Genomic DNA, 18,623 nt, shown 5'->3' with positions numbered 1-18,623 from the left:
TTTGTCAATTTACTATTTTAACCCTACTTTTAAGTTTTAGGTAGGAGTATTTTTTACATTAAAAAAATCAATAACTAACTTTCTTTTACCAATTTACTATTTTAACTCAATTTTTAAGTTGTTGGTTAATTAATTTGGGGGTATTTTTTTAAGGAAAAAAAACAATAACTAACTTTCTGAATCCTCTTAATATATACAAATAAAAACCTATTTTGTTATTTAATTAAATGGTTCAAAATAGATAAATACACTAATATTCACTAAACCCATCTAAAATTTATAGAAGGCATTTCAAAGTAGAAGTAGGAATTTATTATTTTTGTCAATTTACTATTTTAACCCTATTTTTAAGTTTTAGGTAGGAGTATTTTTTACATTAAAAAAATCAATAACTAACTTTCTTTTACCAATTTACTATTTTAACTCAATTTTTAAGTTGTTGGTTAATTAATTTGGGGGTATTTTTTTAAGGAAAAAAAACAATAACTAACTTTCTGAATCCTCTTAATATATACAAATAAAAACCTATTTTGTTATTTAATTAAATGGTTCAAAATAGATAAATACACTAATATTCACTAAACCCATCTAAAATTTAAAATTAAATAAACCCAAAAATAGGAGAAATTATAAGATTCACGTGGCGAACAAGTGATGTGGTCCACCATTCCACTAAAAAACTGACACTTGTTTAAAATTGTTAATTAGAAAATTTTTTTAAATAAAAATTAATTACTGATTCAGCAATTTTATTTTAAATAAGTGGAAGAATTTTAGTAAAATGATGGACAAGTGGTCCACCAGATGACTCTATAATTTCTCAAAAAATAGGCACTAAACACTTCTAAAATCTCCTTTCAAACAAAAAAACACTCTTCTAAAATCTAAAACTTAAATAAATTTTTAAGACCAAATATTCGGCCCTCAGTCTCACCCTCCTTAAACACTTTCCCTCACATTTTATCAGTAACCAAACAAAAGTAAGGAAATTCTAGAGAGAGATAGAACAATCCGATTGGTCCGATAAAACCCTAGATCTGACAGAGTTTCATATCAGAAACCCTAACCTTTCCATTCTAAGGGAGAGTCTGACGAGCCCAGGGCATTTCTGCAACACCGATCCTATGAAACCGACCTGAGCTCTAGCTGGAACCCTAAGCCTGAGCTCCTCCGCCGCCTTCCACAGCCTCTTCGACGTCTCTCTCCACGACTTCGGAACTCTCGCCGCCGACAACAACCTCCTGAGTATCTCCCACAAGCAACTCGCTGATAACGCGCTCGGCTCCAGATCCATTGAAGGATAACCGAAGTCTTCCTCCTCCTCCTGCTCCTCTGCTTCGACCTCAGGCTCCGGCTTGGGGAAGCCGGCGTGGACTTCATCGCCGAAAGAGAGGGCACAACAGAGGTGCTCTTTTAGGTTTATTATAAAATTTTGTTTTGGCCTCTTTGTTTTTTATCTTGGGGTTGAGGTTTTTCTTTTTTCTTTACTTGAAATTTAAAGATTAGCCCATGATGCGCCAAAATTTTGATATGGGTGCCTAGTTTGATACTGAATCGGTGTTGCTTTGTTTTGAAATAGGACAAAATTTTGTTTCTCTTTTTGAAAGTTTAGTGAAGTTATTACTGAATTGGTTTGAAATTTGTTGGAGAGCTAAGCTCTGTACCCATATACTCATGTCTTGGTTGAAATTTTCATATGGATTTTTCTAAAATTATAATTTCAGACGTTTTACCGGAGTCTTTTTGGCTGGATATGGTAAAAAATGAAGTTTCTATTTAAATTTATTTAGAAAAATGAGGAGAGTTTTTGGCTGAATAGGGTAAAAAATTGAAGTGACGTGGATACTGTTTAAATTTATTTAGAAAAAATGAGGAGAGAAGTTAGTTTCGGTGACACGTCAAAATTTTGAGAAAAAGTAGGTTAGAGAAGGGAGAAATGATGTGACAAAGGGGGAGAGAGAAAAAGGAATTTCGGCAATGAAATGACCAAAAAAAATTGAATTGGGGCAATTGAATTGCGAAAATTAGAGGATTAAAAAAGAAAGAAAGAAATTAAATTGTGGTAAGAGTAATGTTATGGTTACAAATTATTTTACTATATTTTTACAAACTGCTGTTGTGACCAATTTTTTACTGATTTTTATTAGGATCCATAAATAATATCACATTTTTATTTACCAATAATCACTCGTCATATTAATAGTTTACGAAAATTTTTGTAAAAAAGTTTGTATCTTTAGCATTTTGCTAAAAGTGAATGATTAAAAAAAAAAAAATCAATTGTGGCAATTGAATTGCTGAAATTGAAGGAGTAAAAAAAAAGTTTGATTGTGGTAAGATTAATGTTACATCAACACTTTTGGAGTAAAATTATAGAGATACACACTTTTAGTCATCCAAAAGTGTGGTTGTAGCATTAATCATATCGCAATCTTTATTTTATTTTATTTTTAATCCTCCCATTTTGGTAAAATACTAGAGGTACAAAGTTTTTTACACAAACTTTCATAAACTGTTGATGTGATGAGTAATTATTAGTAAATAAAAAAGTGATATTATTGGTGGACCCTAATGAGAACCAGTAAGAAATTGATCATAACAATAGTTTGTAAAAAATATGGTAAAATTGTATATGGCCGTAGCATTACTCTTGCCACAATTCAGTTTTTTTTTTTTTTTCTTTTTTTTTAATCCTCCAATTTCGGCAATTCAACAATTTGAAAAAAAAAAAAATTTGTTTGTATCTTTAGCATTTTGCTAAAAGTGAATGATTAAAAAAAAAAAAATCAATTGTGGCAATTGAATTGCTGAAATTGAAGGAGTAAAAAAAAAGTTTGATTGTGGTAAGATTAATGTTATAGCAACACTTTTGGAGTAAAATTATAGAGATACACACTTTTAGTCATCCAAAAGTGTGGTTGTAGCATTAATCTTACCGCAAATTTTTTTTTTTTAATCCTCCCCTTTTGGTAAAATACTAGAGGTACAAAGTTTTTTACACAAACTTTCATAAACGGTTGATGTGATGAGTAATTATTGGTAAATAAAAAAGTAATATTATTGGTGGACCTTAATGAGAACTAGTAAGAAATTGGTCATAACAATAGTTTGTAAAAAATATGGTAAAATAGTATATGGCCGTAGCATTACTCTTGCCACAATTCAGTTTTTTTTTTTTTTTCTTTTTTTTTAATCCTCCAATTTCGGCAATTCAACAATTTGAAAAAAAAAAAAAATTTTGGCAGTATCATTGCCGAAATTCCTTTTTCTCTCTTCCACATTCGCCACATCATTTCTCTCCCCTCTCTCCTACTTTTTCTTAGAATTTCAGAAATGGCATTGCCGAAATTCGCTTATCTCCTCATTTTGCTAAATAAGTTTGAACAATATCCATATTACAAATAAACTTTATTTTTTACAATATTCAGCCAAAAAACTCTTCTTACTGGACATAGGCAATTTCATCGATCCAGTGGTTTTTCTAAAAGCTCAGATTTATCATTTTAGAGGTGTTTTGGTCATTTTGGATGTCCAAAGGTATGTTGGTAATTTTGAAAGTGGAGGGGGTATTTGAGTCATTTTGGATATTTAAGGGTATTTTGGTAATTTTAAAAGTCAATAAAGTATTTAACTAGTTTTAGACGTATATATGGGGTTAAATGGGCAGATTACTAATTAAATGAGTTGGGCCGGTAATAGATAATTAATTTATATATAAACGGGTCATAAATGGAATTGGTAACTACATACCCAACCCATTTATAACCCAACCCGCCCATTTGCCACCCTACTTGGATCTTAGTGAACCGTTATTTAAGTCATTCTAGTGTTTTATGCAAATATGTAAAAATTTAGAGCAATTTTTTGCAACCCATGCATAAGATTGTAAATGAACTAAACTGTTCATAAATAGTTTAAACTAGGCTTGATAAAAAAAAATTATTTATGTTTATTTATTTATAAATAAGCCAAATTTGGGTTTGGTATGATATAAGAATAATAAAAAAATATCCATTAAATTATTTATTTAAAATTATCTATTTATTTTGATTTGGTGAATAAGGAATTATATAAGAGTAATAAGAATATAAATTTTTTATGATGAAAATAAGAATATAAAAAATACTGCATAATCATTTGCATAAATGTAGTATTTTTTTTTTCTTTTTAATTTATGGGGCCATTATTTAAAATTTCACAAACACCATGGTTGACTATCAAAGCTGCACTACTGCCCTTTCAAACCAAACCAACATTCAATCACCCTCAAATTTCCAAATAATTTACTTTAATAAGAAAAAAAATTTTGAGGAAAAAAAATCCGTTCCAATATTCCACACAAATTCCAATATTCTAATTCATTTATTTTTCCCCTCCTCACTTGTTACCAAAAAAAAAAAAAACTCAATTATTTCCCCCAATAAAAAAGAAGAAAACCATGCTACATAATTACACATTTTTAAGGCAAAACTACACTATTTGTCCCTGAAGTTTATCCTTTGTGTGCAATTGGTCCCTCAAGTTTGATGTGAGCATAATTAGTCTCTTAAGTTTTAAAACTGAGTTGTATTGGTCTTTTTACTAACGTCTGTTAACGGTGTTACTTACGTGGCTAATTTCACAATGACTTGGCATTTTCTTTAATGACGTGGCATATTTTTAATTAAAAAATTACAAATTAAGTGAGGAAAAATATTAACCGGTACCAAATTAAAAATAAAATAAAATTTCTACCTACTGTAAAAACCCACAGTGAGAGAGAAAGGGAGAGAGGAAAGAAAACAAACCCCAGCTGCCGCCTGAAGTTCCATTCCCTAGCTGCCGCCTGAACTTCAAACTTTTTTTTGGTATTTGAAGTTCCATTCCCTATATTAATGTGAAAAGTAATGCCTACAAGGTTCTTAGAACAAAGGAAAAATGATTGTTTCATCATATGCTCTCTTCTACGTATTTATGTACCTGTTCATACATAGTGACAGCTAAAATCCTTAACAAGATGAATAATCTGCAATGTAACAGGACTATAATTGTTATGTGGAGTTCTACTGGAGCCCCTTTCTAAAACAAGTGAAAGAAAATTGTGGTAGTAAAATTATGAGGTTAGACCGACTTTCAGCCGCACAGAATTGGCATGGTGCTCATATTATGGTATTTAACACCGGTCACTGGTGGGAACACCCTTTGAAAATCAAAGAGTAAGCTTCCTTTTTTTTTTTTTTTTTTTTTTTTTTTTTTTTTTTTTTTTTTTTTTTTTTTTTTTTTTTTTTTTTTTTTTTTTTTTTCTAATTTACCTAATAAAATGTATCATATAATAAGGATTCAATCGAAGCTGTAATAGATACTGTAGGGATATTGGCCCAGGGTTCATTATCTATTTGTATATTGGGCTTGTGACCCAAGCCGAGGACAAGAGGTTATCCGAAGAGGAGAAATCTTTGTCAGAAGAAACTGTGTTAGTGAATAAAGAGGTTAGTTTTGGTCATAATGGCTCAAGAGGGTGGGCCAAGGATAAATGCCTCCTCAACTGACCAAAGTTAAGGTTCAAAGAGGTAGTCTGTCGACTAGGGTAACATTCCAGGAAGTTCTGTTGGAGCGGATAAGCGTTGTAGAGACATCAGACATGGAGGAGTCCTAAAATATCTTAAGGGAAATTGCTGTCACCGCATTAAATGCTTTGTAGCTAACTCTCTAGCCATATTAATGTGGAGATGATACCTGAACAGTGATCTTCAGCTTTACAGCTACTACACAAAGACTTCAGGAAGGTGTTGATGAGACAAGTATTAACACCAACCATCTGGCCTACACATGGAAGCTGGAGATGAAAGGGGAAGATAGTATAAAAGAAGAAGGAGACAATGAGAGAGAGGGATCAAGAAACTAAGAGAAAAAACACTGTAGCATTAAGAATAGACTTTTTAATCAAACCTGAAAGAAATATATAAGAANAAGTCTATTCTTAATGCTACAGTGTTTTTTTCTCTTAGTTTCTTGATCCCTCTCTCTCATTGTCTCCTTCTTCTTTTATACTATCTTCCCCTTTCATCTCCAGCTTCCATGTGTAGGCCAGATGGTTGGTGTTAATACTTGTCTCATCAACACCTTCCTGAAGTCTTTGTGTAGTAGCTGTAAAGCTGAAGATCACTGTTCAGGTATCATCTCCACATTAATATGGCTAGAGAGTTAGCTACAAAGCATTTAATGCGGTGACAGCAATTTTCCCTTAAGATATTTTAGGACTCCTCCATGTCTGATGTCTCTACAACGCTTATCCGCTCCAACAGAACTTCCTGGAATGTTACCCTAGTCGACAGACTACCTCTTTGAACCTTAACTTTGGTCAGTTGAGGAGGCATTTATCCTTGGCCCACCCTCTTGAGCCATTATGACCAAAACTAACCTCTTTATTCACTAACACAGTTTCTTCTGACAAAGATTTCTCCTCTTCGGATAACCTCTTGTCCTCGGCTTGGGTCACAAGCCCAATATACAAATAGATAATGAACCCCTGGGCCCAATATCCCTACAGTATCTATTACAGCTTCGATTGAATCCTTATTATATGATACATTTTATTAGGTAAATTAGATTTTTTTTTTTTTTTTTTTTTTAAGAAGACAACTTAATTATTGTGTTATGTATAAATGTGATTTTGATTTGAAAGCAGAGAAATGCTTTTATATATGATTATTAGGATATCATTATTAATGTCTTTTAAAAAATAAATAAATAAAGTGAAAGTACAAGTTAAAGAGGGATTCCAACCTTGATTTTCTTAATAAAATATAATTAAATTCCTAAAATAAATTTTAAGTGGAATGGGGGCTAATAAACCTATATATTTTTAAATAAAACTGAATACCTCATACACATGAGTATTATATATTTAGAATTTAAAATTAAAAAAAAAAATGGGAGGCCCATTGCTTCCTCCAGCCCAACTGTTCCCTCACTGGATTCGAGTACCAAAAACCTAAGATCAAATTCGGCGCCTAATTGCAACATTGCTAGCCCAATTGTGGCTCTATCAGAAGATTCAAGTACCAAAAACCTAAGATCAAATTCGGCACCTAATTGCAACATTGCTAGCCCAATTGTGGCTCTATCAGAAGATTCAAGTACCAAAAACCTAAGATCAAATTTGGTGACCGATTGCGTCATTGTTATGTGATTTAAACTTGCATGATCAGGGATGGAGATGGTTTACTTCATGATCAAAAATATTTAATTGGTAAGGATCCAAAATGATTTTAGCATCTTAAAATGTAATTATACTGAATAATGAATATTATAAATTTTAAAGTAAATTAAACATACCACTCTTGTGGTATACTCTTTAAACATGGAACTATCATATGGTTTATTTTATGACACTTCAAAGTTATGTTTATTCGTTTATAAACCAATGATCTCTATGGTTTAAATATATGAAACATTTTTGCTAATTTAATTTGATAACATAGAAAGTGCCAATATCACATATTGAGAAAAAATTAAAGTAAATAACCATTTTACACTCACACTTCTGGCTCTCTCTCTCTAACTTTCCTTTTCAACTTATTTGGGTTTGTTTATATTTAAAAAGCATAAGTTTGAATGTAGAACAATTTTTTTTTTCTTTAATTCTTTTTCAATGGTTGGTATTGGCATTTGCTACATCATCAAATTTTGTTAAAGCTAGTAAAAATGCCTTATTAAACAAACCACAAAGAGTATAAGTACGGTAACTCCATATTTTAAAAGTATGTCTGCAATTTGCCCTTAATCTTAATTGGAGACAGCAAGATTAGGAGAACGCAAAAACATATAGTACACGCAATTTAAATGTCCGTTGCAAAAGGGAAACTATATGAGCACTTGCTGGCAAGAAGTTATGAAACCCATTTCATAGGTGCAAGGCCTTGGTTTGACTGTTGTGATATTCCTGTAGACAGTCCCATGAACTTGTGGTTGATACTTCTCGCGAGGACTGTTTCTTTCTATTTATTGCAAGCTGATTTCTCAAACACCTCCCCAAAAAGAAAAAAGAAAAAAATTGTAGAACTCGTGTATTGTATATTTCATTTCTCTTTTATTTTATGTAGTGGTATCATCTTTGATTTTTTTCTTCTGAATTCCCGTGATTTACTTTAATGTAATAATTGTGTGATTAAGATGTGGTCCTCATATTAATAAATTTCTTAATTAATCATGGCTTAAGCAACACTAATAAAAGTAATTATTCTGAGTTCCAAGAGCATGAACTTATTGTGCTCTCATAGCACTGGATAATTACGCCACTAATAAAGCTTGATCAAGTTTATGCGAGTTTGGGTGTCTTAACACCTTATCAATCCTAACTCTAACTGCAGAGTCCAAACTCAAGTTTGGTTATGATAGACTCTGCACATAAAGGTCTTGGATCTAATAAACTAAATCAAGTGGCAATTCCTCTCGTCACCCTATCTCTCAACCCCTTATAAACTCACACTAGATTGTCTTAAAAGTCATTCACATTATATGTTGACAATCGAAAGTCGCACATTAGAGAGCTCACACGCCCAATCAAACACTAATTTTCATTAGAAAGAATAAGGATTCAAAAAATCAAAGTATTACTAAATCCTGTGAATATTACAATAAAAAGAAAATTCTATAATTCTCAAGACATTGAGAGAGAGTAGGGTTGTGCAGCCAACCCACTGACCTGTAAAACCAACCCGACCCAACCCAACCTGCCAGGTTGGGTCGGTTTTTAGGGCTTAGTGGGTTGGGTTGGGTTACAAAATTTTTTGATAGCGGGTCGGGTTGGATAACCCGCCAAAGGGCTGGGTTGGGTGGGTATATAAATTATATATAAATTTTATATAATTATAATTAATAATTTTTTAAAAAATAACGAGCTTTTCCTCCCATCCTATATAAAAGCCAATATTAATGTATATTAGTTCATATATTAATGTATAACTGAGATGGAATATTAGTTCATATATTAATGTATATTTTGTTTATCAACTCAGGTGGCAAGTGTGATATATTTTTTTCTGCTCAATTTAATAATAATAGTAATAATAAAAAATTGTCCAACCCATGGATTCAAGCCAACCCATGTGGGTTGGGTTGGGTTAGACTTATGTGATGGGTTGACTTGGGTTGAATTTTTTTTAACCCACCATGGTAAGTTAGGTCAAAAAATCCCCTCAACCCGACCCAACCCATGCACACCCCTAAGAGAGAGAGATATAGAGATGTACAAGTTGGAATTCCAGCATTCCATGCACTTTGAATAAATTTTAATAATCAAAGGTCGGTAATGGCTAAAAGAAAAAAAAAAAATAGATGAAAGAGCTCAAATTTATTTTGAGTACAAATAAATGTTTCTATGGGCCATAGAACTTTTCCATTATTAAATAAAAATAAATTAAAAGCATCAAAACTTGCTTCTATCTCCCCTTTGTTGTAAGAACCCTAACTTCAATCTTTTATTAAGGGTGTGCATGAGTCAAATTGAATAACTTTTTTCAACCCAACCTGATAAAGTCGAGTTGAAAAATTCACAACTAATCACATGTGTAGAAACCAACCCATGAGTTGTGTTGGATTAGGTTGGTCAATGGGTTGTGTGTACATGTTTTATGTCATATAAAAAAAAGGCTTTCATCAATTATCTACATTTTTTTAATAATAAATTATTGCAATTCATATAATATGCTTAAGTTATATTCTAAATTTCCAAATTCATCAAAACTAATTATTAAAATACCAAAATTAATCAAACTGAAAAATAATATTAGCGGTAATTAAAAAAAAAAAAATCTTATATATCATATCGGGTTGAGTTGGGGCAAATGGGTGTCAAAAAAATAAAAATAAAAACTTATCAAACTCATCCTAAGGCTCAAAATAAAATTCTAACCCAACCCACAAAAACCAACTCCAAAACATCAGTTGGATTGGATTGAAAAGATTTTCATCAAGTTGGTAGGTTTGCTGAATACTCATTCCCTTCATCATTTACATTGTCCTGTTCTTTATCATTAGCCAAAACATGAATTAGTATCAAGAATTGGATGAGGGGTAGGTTTTATTCAAATAGGAAAATTTTCACATCTGCTTTTGAATCATAGAAAAGAAAACTCAGTCAATCCTCTAATTAGATGATACTTTGACGCACTAAGATAATCAAAGATTTTGTGCCAATCAGGCAAAGTGCAATCTTTATACGAGTGTTCAATCTGCTTTTAGTAGCCCAATGTTTGACCTTTTTTTTTTCTTTTGACAAGTGAAAAGGTTCGACAAATTCATCATATATAAATGGGAAGATATAACCACAAATACCAATACCCCGTTAAATATTAGCAAAATGGCAAACACAAAAGTTATCAGAATGTAAATTACGGTTAATAAAGCTATGATCGTTTTTAAATAAACCAGATTCCCAAAAACTCAGATATTATCTCTTCAATTTACTACGTTGCGCTACATAGCCAATCCAGACATACCTCCCACTAATACAAGATTGCGTAACAGCTTGTGCCATGAACTAAAGAGGGGAAAACCAGAATGAGCCTTCACACTCCTGACTTACGCAATTCAGCAGCACCATGAGCAAAGTGACATCTTTCTCCAAAGGTGCAAGATCCTTTAGTAAAATTTTCACACAGCTTAGTCTTATAGTTGCTTCCCGGTGGAGCTGCAGCCCCAGGCATCATTCCATGGGATTTTGGGGGACCAGACAATGAAACAGTCTCGATTAGCTGTCTTACCATGGCACTTGCTTCCTTAATCTGTTCAAAAGTCCCCTCAAGTTCAATGTTCCTGAGATTGGGATCAGACTCATGATCTCGAATTGAAAGCTTGGCTCCTGTCTGGCGACAAATCTGCTTGGAGTTCACCCCACCCTTACCAATGATGGCTCCAGCAAGAGATGCATCAACACTGATTTTGGCAGTGGCTGAAGCACCAAAGCTAGAGGCTGGGACTGGTGGGTGTGGCTCCACTCGAGCACCCATACGGCCCGGCATGGGTGGTCCCATGGCACGTGGATCTTCATGGGATAGAGCAATAGGCTTACCTAGTTCCCACTCATTATGAGCAAAATGGCATTTGTCACCAAATTTGCAGCCTTCGGCAGTATTATATTTGTTGCACAAGCGAGTTTTAACTGCAGGTGTAGAGCCATTTGGGATGACTGGGGGAGGGCCTGACATGTTTCTAGTAGCTGCAGGAACAGCAGGGGCCAGATTCATCATCTGTGCTACAGCATTATAGCCACCAGGAACATAGTGCAGGAAGTGACAACTCTCACCAAAGGGACATCCAGCAGTGCTGCAATCAAAAGCACATGTCAGATCACTCTAAACAATTGATAACAAAATACTGCATCTGAAGCATTATAAAGGCCAAGGACATCACTATAACAAGCAAGGTTGCCACATCTGAATGAATTCTTGGATACTGAATTAAATGGAGGCCAACAATTAACACTCACTAGAAGCTCAAAAACAAAAACTTAGATTACAATTTCATACTTTATTAGAGATCAGACTAAATTGTTGGAATTAATTGCTCCACATGAAGTTGAATGGAATGGATCTAAGAGGATTCAACTGCCACCACCATAAAGTAGAAACTAAAAGGTTACTTAAACATTTTCCTTCCATGTACAATTGCCCTATTGATTAACTTCTTTACTGTAATATAGAGCACAGCTAAAACCACAAGCTTTTGCCTTCCTAGGCATCTAGGACAGGTATAGAGAGAGAGAGAGAGAGAGAAGGCAGTTGGGCAAGAATGAAGATATCAATATGTGTGTGTGGGTGAACAATAACCGGCCTTAAAGGCCAAATCAGAACTTTCTTGGAAGCCAAAAGGGTTTGAAATTCAGTAAACCACAGACAACAATCTATTCCCTATTTTGATACAAAGTAATACTAAGTTTCACCATTCTAATCCTTTTAATTCTACCCTCTTCCTACATCATAATCCTCTGTCTTATTCTAAGGAATCAATCCCTTATCATTGTGTTTTGTATGTGTTTCTGAGAATTGAAGAAACCAACAAAATAAAAGATATTGGTTCTAATAATTATTCAAATCTAGTGACAATAAACCTAAGCAACAATGCCAAAAAAAAAAAAAAAAAACTCATTGAAAATGTCTTATTGAAAAGGTTTGTCAACTAACTAACATACACCCACATCACCTAAGCACTTCTAAACTTCAATGGGATTCCGTTAGGTCCCACAACTTTTTCCATTTTCATGTATCTTTTACCAAAATCATCCTAATTCGTTGAGCAAATGTATGGTTTTCATCATCCACTGAGTTACCCAAATCTGGGTTACCTAAATCGCTCCAATATTTTGTATCATTTCCATTAAAGTTTACCAATATAGCTTTTAAATAATTCTTTAATATGCTCTTTCTTTACTAACACTCTTGATCTTCATCTTTAATGCACCAAACACCATTCAAGTTTATAGTTCCTTTTTTTTTTGGAGATAGTTTCAATCTATAGTTTAGCTTCTAATAATAACTCTTTATCATCGTACCAAGGTATCGATTGGTTTTGGCGTAGGTGGAGATTAAACCCGAGATTTCTTATTCACCTATTATGGCTTGTTTGGAAGTTTAGAGAGGAGAGAGTAGAGGGGAGTAGAGGGGAGGGGAGTAGTGGAGAGGTGAGTAGAGGAGAATGATTCTCCTCCACCTTGTTTGGATGTTTTTAAAATTAGTAGGGGGAAGGGAGTAATTAGCCCTTCCCCTTGTGTAATTTTGTTAATATAATAAGGGTAAATTAGGTAATTTACTTGGTCAATAGTTTATGTACTTTACTCCCCTCCAAATCTCTCCAATTTGGGGGAATTAAAAATTGGGGGCTAGAGGGAGTTGAAACCCCTCCAAATCCCTCCAAACCCCTCCCCTCATTCCTTAAAAAACTTTCAAATAAGGTAATTGGATTACTCTCCCTCCCTCTACTCTACTCCCCCTCCATTTTTAAACATCCAAACAGGCCATTAGAGACTTTACCAATTGAGCTAACTGGAACTCACTAAATTTATTATTCTTATATACAATAAAAAGAAGAAGTAGGGAACGCAAAATAAAATTATAAAATTGGTGTGCAATCCAATAAACTAATTTAAGCATTCCAATGACAATAAGGGTCAAAATGGGGTTTTAAGAGGGTCCATTTGTTAGGCTTATGAAAAAAAATTAGATTGTATTCAACAATTTTGTCCATCATTCAACAAATAATTATTGTGGGGGGAAAAAACCCAGCCCAACTTATTGGGCCCAAGGCCCTGAATGAGGAACACTCTTCATCCGAGGAGATGGGGTTTCAGTCGGATGCCCACGCCAATGGGGGATGCCTGGAGATGAACACGTATTCCATCCGAGGAGATGCTCATATGTCCGAGTAGTCATGAGCCCTCGGATCCGAAGAGGTTTGATCAAGCACGAGTATGGGAGGTTCAAGTGATCTATTTGACAAGTGTCAAGAGGGAGAGGAACCTCGGACACACATAAAGATAACGGCAACGGAGAAATATCAAGGAGGCATACTTCAACCACCACATTTAATGCACTTTGTACCTACCTTTCTGGCCGCATTTATGTGGACAGGACACCTGAACAGTGCTTTCTCAGCTACCGCCACTCACATAAGGCTAAAGGTGGGATGATGGGACATGTACTCAAGTGGGAGCCTGGATGATGAACAAGTGGACGTAGGAGATGTAAGAAGGTAATGCTATATAAGGGAAGGGTACCCCTGATAGAAGGGGGGAAAACAGGAGAGAGAAAGGAGATATTAGATGGTTGTAGCTCCAGAAATAGTAACCTTTGATTATCAATGAAAAACATCTCTTCGGACAGAATGCTCATATTAGTCCGAGAGCACATTAATTCAACTTCTCGCATTGGTGTTGTTGTTTAATACTGTTATTTTCATTATTTGCCTAGCCCTTTCGCCCACTCTCTACAAAATTTATTGTTTTGGGCTCAGTGGGTTCCGAATCCATACCTCCTTGGGCTTGGCCGCAAAAACTGACCCTACAATTGGCGCCGTCTGTGGGAAAGCTTGTGCAAGAGTGAAAACAACAGTTGATGATGGCAGGACAAGGTGAACAGCAAGCAGAATCCAGGGCATCCCAACACGTGGACCATTTCGCCAACCTGGAGGGGAGACAAAATCGTGAGGGTAGCGTACACACAGTGCGCCTTAGCCAGGGCCAATCGCAGAGCGGAAGTCACATGTCCCATGCAAANCCTACAAAAAATCAATACGAGAAGTTAAATTAGGTTGTATTAAATCGATTCCTATGATTGATGTTTTTTTTTAAAATTTTTATGAAACTATGATTGATGAATTGAATGCACATGCCTAGATAAATCTAAAAAGTTAATTCAAACTTTTCCAAAATAAAAAATGAAAACCCTCCCTTCAAAAAAAAAAAGAAAAAGAAAACCTCCAAGATTTTTTATTTTATTTTTTGATCAGCCCTCCAAGATTTTATCTCTGCTCATGTGATGGAGACCCGACCCAACCCAAGCGCACATGACTCGAAGCCTTATTCTAAACACAAGCCTTAATTTATAATAATAATAATTATTATAATTATAATTTTTTTTTTAAATTTTAGTTCAACCCAAAGCTAATTTTTATTTTTTTTTTAAATTACTACAATTAATCACAGTCTCTCAGTTCGGTAACCCTAACTTTTTATAAATAAAGCCCCAATTATTTACCGCCTATAATTACTCCAACTCCCACTAGGAGTAATAATGTAATAATAATTTTCATAATTAATAAATATATATAAAATAAATAGTATTAATATATAAATCTGTCATCACGACCTTTATTCTCTCTCTCTTTCTTTTTAGGAACCTCACGGGTCACGGTCACCCCACCTTTGAGCTTCTTCTCCTCCACAAAAACCCTCGTCTACTCTACTCTAGGGTTTCCCTATTTTTTTAGGGTTTTTCTTCTTCCTCTGGGTTTTACTATTTCCATTTTTTTTTCTTCTTCTTCTTCTTCTAGGGTTTTTTTTTTTTTTTGTTACTTCTTTCTCATTCTTTATTAGCCTTATTCTTTTTAGGGTTTCTATTTTGTATCTCTGAAATACTATATATCTGTGGCTGTGCTTGGATCTGGATCTGTGAGATAACATCACCAATGGATACTCGCAAAAGAGGAAGGCCTGAAGCTGCTTTCAACGCTAATGGCGGCTTCAAGAAGTCCAAGCAAGGTTCGTACTTCTCTCTCTCTCTCTCTCTCTCTCTCTCCTCTCTTCTCTTCCAATTATGACATGTTCCAATGCTGTGTTGCTCTGCTTGGTTTCTGAGAAAGTAGCGGAAAACTGTGATGTTTTAGTACTGTTATGAACTTGTTTTAGGGTTTAGTTTTTTCTTTGTTTTTACTGAGCTGGGTTGTTCTTGCTTCTTGTTCTGTTTAAGTTCTAAATTTTTTTAGGTTTTTATTTTTTACTTTTAATTTATTATAAAAAAAAAATTTCTTTTTGTAAAAATTGAGTTACTTAGCTTAGCTACGTGTATGTGCAGCGATAGTTAATAAATTGTTTGTGGGGGCTTTTAATTTAAAGCAGTACGTAATCAAGTTGTTTTTGCATATGGGGGGCAATTAATGCTAAAAGTTTATAATTTTAATTGTGTACAAGCTCTAGGGCCTGAGTGGTCCTGAAGGGTTTTCTTTTATTTATTTATTTTTGGAATAGCCTGAAGGGTCTTCTATTATATGTTAATAGTGTTTGCGAGAGACTCTGATTAAAACTCATTAAAAAGGTTTTGAATATAAGGGTTGGAAAACTGAAGAAGCTGTTAACAATGCATGTGAGAAGATGTTCCTATGAACTACTTAATCGATTACCGGAGAAATTTTCATCTGGGTCCTACTCCTTGAAAAGAAAAAAAAATTGTGTATTCTTTTGCAAAAGATTAAACTGGAAAAAGTTAGGCAATCCTTCTTTGGTTTTATGTTTGGGAATTCCTTCAATGCTTTGTTGCAATATAAAAACATGTGATTGCCAAGAATCTTGTAGCCAACTCGCACTTTCTGGTGTTTCCAAGTTCCAACAGAGTTTTCTGGGGTTCAAATCCCTCCTCACTTAATATTTTAAAAAAACTTCTTTATTTTCACTGGTATTTCTTAATTATGGGTGGTTTGGGAATGAAGTGGAAAGTTTATAATAATATTTAGGTTGGCCTAAACTTTAATGCACTAGCACTCTATCTTTATTAAGGCATTGGATAGTTAAAATTGCCCTTTTTCACTTTGGAAACAGAAGAACCAACTCATTAAAATATATACCTATTGATTACATGTAGGTAACTAAACAATGTGTTCTTATAGACTATTTGGACTTTTATTTTTGTAGAAAAGAAACTTTTTCCCCCTTTTGTGAGTGAAATTTTACGAAATTAAGATTTTAATGAGTTTCTGATAGTCAGAGTAATTACATTAAGAATCCAGAGGAATTAACTGAGAAAATGTAACTAATTTTTTGCAACAGAAATGGACTCCTTATCTGGTGTAGGAAGCAAATCGAAGCCATGCACCAAGTTTTTCAGGTTCAAATCTTTTTCTCATCTAAATAAAAATTTGAGCTGTCTTATCTTTTTCTAATGTTTGTAAATTATTATAAAATTTACAATTGTGCGAGATAATAATTTGAAACTGCACTAATGAACTGGGAATTCATAGCTTTTATACAGGTACATGCTGTGCTTTGGTCTAATGAAAATGCTATGTAACAGAATAGAGGTTTTATTAATGAAGTACAAAAGATAACCATTTTCCTGAAAAAGAGTTGGTGCACTAAGGATGTTACATTGAGATTTATATTTTCCCCCACTTTTAATGATTTATACTGTACCTTATAGCTAAATTGAAGTCTTAAGCACTTCCCCACCAATCCAGTAAGATATAATGTAATGGTAATTTCTCCATCTTTTAGTGGATTGTTACAGCAATTGAACCCACCATTCTCTCGGTAAGATGTATATGTTATTATGTTGAAATTTATCTTGCTTAAATAGCAAGACATATAATTTTTATGAAGATTTTTTTTCTTTACTTCCACGAGAAGAGAAAAGGAAAAAGAAAGAGGGTGTGTTTGCTAATGTCTCCTAATGAGTCCTTGTCAGTAGCCTTTGTATACTTGTCATTCTTTTCAGTATGAGTTCTATGTCCTTTTCTTTATATGTTTTAACTTGTTTTTTGAGTGGTAGACTGCCTTATTTTCTCCTCGTATAAATGCATGTATAAGAGCCATTTTTAATTAATAAAAACTGACGAAATTAAGTCAAATAAATTAGTATTAAAAAATTGCCAAAAAAAAGTTTTTAAATAGCTGGGAGATCAACTTTATACTGCAAAACTATCTTTGTGAATTTCATTATTGTGTCATTGTCTGATGTTTTGTTAGAAGCTTTTATCTTATATTAATTGCTGATAATGTTTTGTAGGTTGATTCTTGCCTTATATAAGCCATCTTAAGTGTTAACAAAATGCCTAATGAGTGGGGGAGAAATACTTTAATACCTATTTACAAGAACAAGGGGATTTTTAAAACTATACAAATTATTTGAGGAATTAAACTTATGAGTCACATAGTCACACCATCAAACCATGGAAAAGAGTGATCAAACATAGGTTAAGCCATGAAACAACAGTATCAAATAATCAATTTGGTTTTATGCTAGGACGAAAATGGAAGCTATTTTCTTACTTAGACATCTAATGAAAAAATATAGAAAGGCCTGTAAGGATTTTCATATGATTTTCATTGATATTGAGAAAGCATGTAATTGGGAACCTAAAGAGGCTATGTTGTCAGTATTGGAGAAGAATTAGGTTCCTTTGAAGTATATTAAGTTGTTAAAAATATGTTTGACAACGTTGTAATTAGTATGAGAACAAGTGGAGGAATCACAAAGTGAGTTTCCTATCACTATAGGTTTGCATCAAAGATCGGCAATAAGCCCATACATTTTTGCACTAGTGATGGATAAGTTCACTAAATTGATTTAAGAGGAAGTACATTCACTTGGTGTATACTTTTTTGCATATGATATAGTTTTAGCAGGGAGAAGTAAAAGTGAGTTAATGTCAAGTTAGAAATTTGGCAAGACACCCTAGAATCTAAAGGTTTTCAATTAAGTATAATTAAATAGAGTGCATTGAATGTAAGTTTAGTCAAAGTAGAAATAGAGATGAATGGGCGGTAACTCGATGGCCAAGAGATACTAAAGAGCAAGAGTTTTCGATATCTTAGATCAATAATTTATAAAGATTGAGAGAACAAAAAGGATGTAAATCATAGGATAAGACACCAATCGGTTTTTGGTGTAAGTGGGGATTGAACCCTAAATTTTTTATTCAATCCTTAGAGATGTTTGAGTTAAGTTAACTAGAACCCACAAAATAAATGCAACTTAATTAAATATAAAATGGAGAGATAAACAAGCCAAAAAAAAAATCGAAATAAAGAAATCCACTTACTTGGGTAGTTTTGTTAATCCAAACTCGATTCAACCCAAAGCTTTTAAGAAGGATTTTTTTTTTTTCAAAATAACATCATTTTTTAAACATATTCATTAGTTAGCATCGTTTACAAA

At 33.5% G+C, this 18,623-nt stretch overlaps 1 protein-coding gene across 1 annotated transcript; it reads right to left on the bottom strand.

Moving 5' to 3' along the window:
• Positions 1-10,304: 10,304 nt before the first annotated feature.
• Positions 10,305-11,347, bottom strand: LOC136064410 (zinc finger CCCH domain-containing protein 31-like). Its single transcript, XM_065766107.1, has one exon. It carries the CDS (start codon positions 11,229-11,231, stop codon positions 10,551-10,553), a length of 681 nt encoding a protein of 226 aa, XP_065622179.1. The 5' UTR covers positions 11,232-11,347; the 3' UTR covers positions 10,305-10,550.
• Between the last annotated feature and the right edge of the window lie 7,276 nt (positions 11,348-18,623).

The sequence above is a fragment of the Quercus suber genome, unplaced genomic scaffold (assembly GCF_002906115.3).
Source record: "Quercus suber isolate HL8 unplaced genomic scaffold, Cork oak 2.0 scaffold_681, whole genome shotgun sequence".
Classification (NCBI taxonomy): Eukaryota; Viridiplantae; Streptophyta; class Magnoliopsida; order Fagales; family Fagaceae; genus Quercus; species Quercus suber.
Note: the sequence above shows the minus strand (reverse complement) of the source record. Positions and strands in the feature narration are given on the sequence as shown.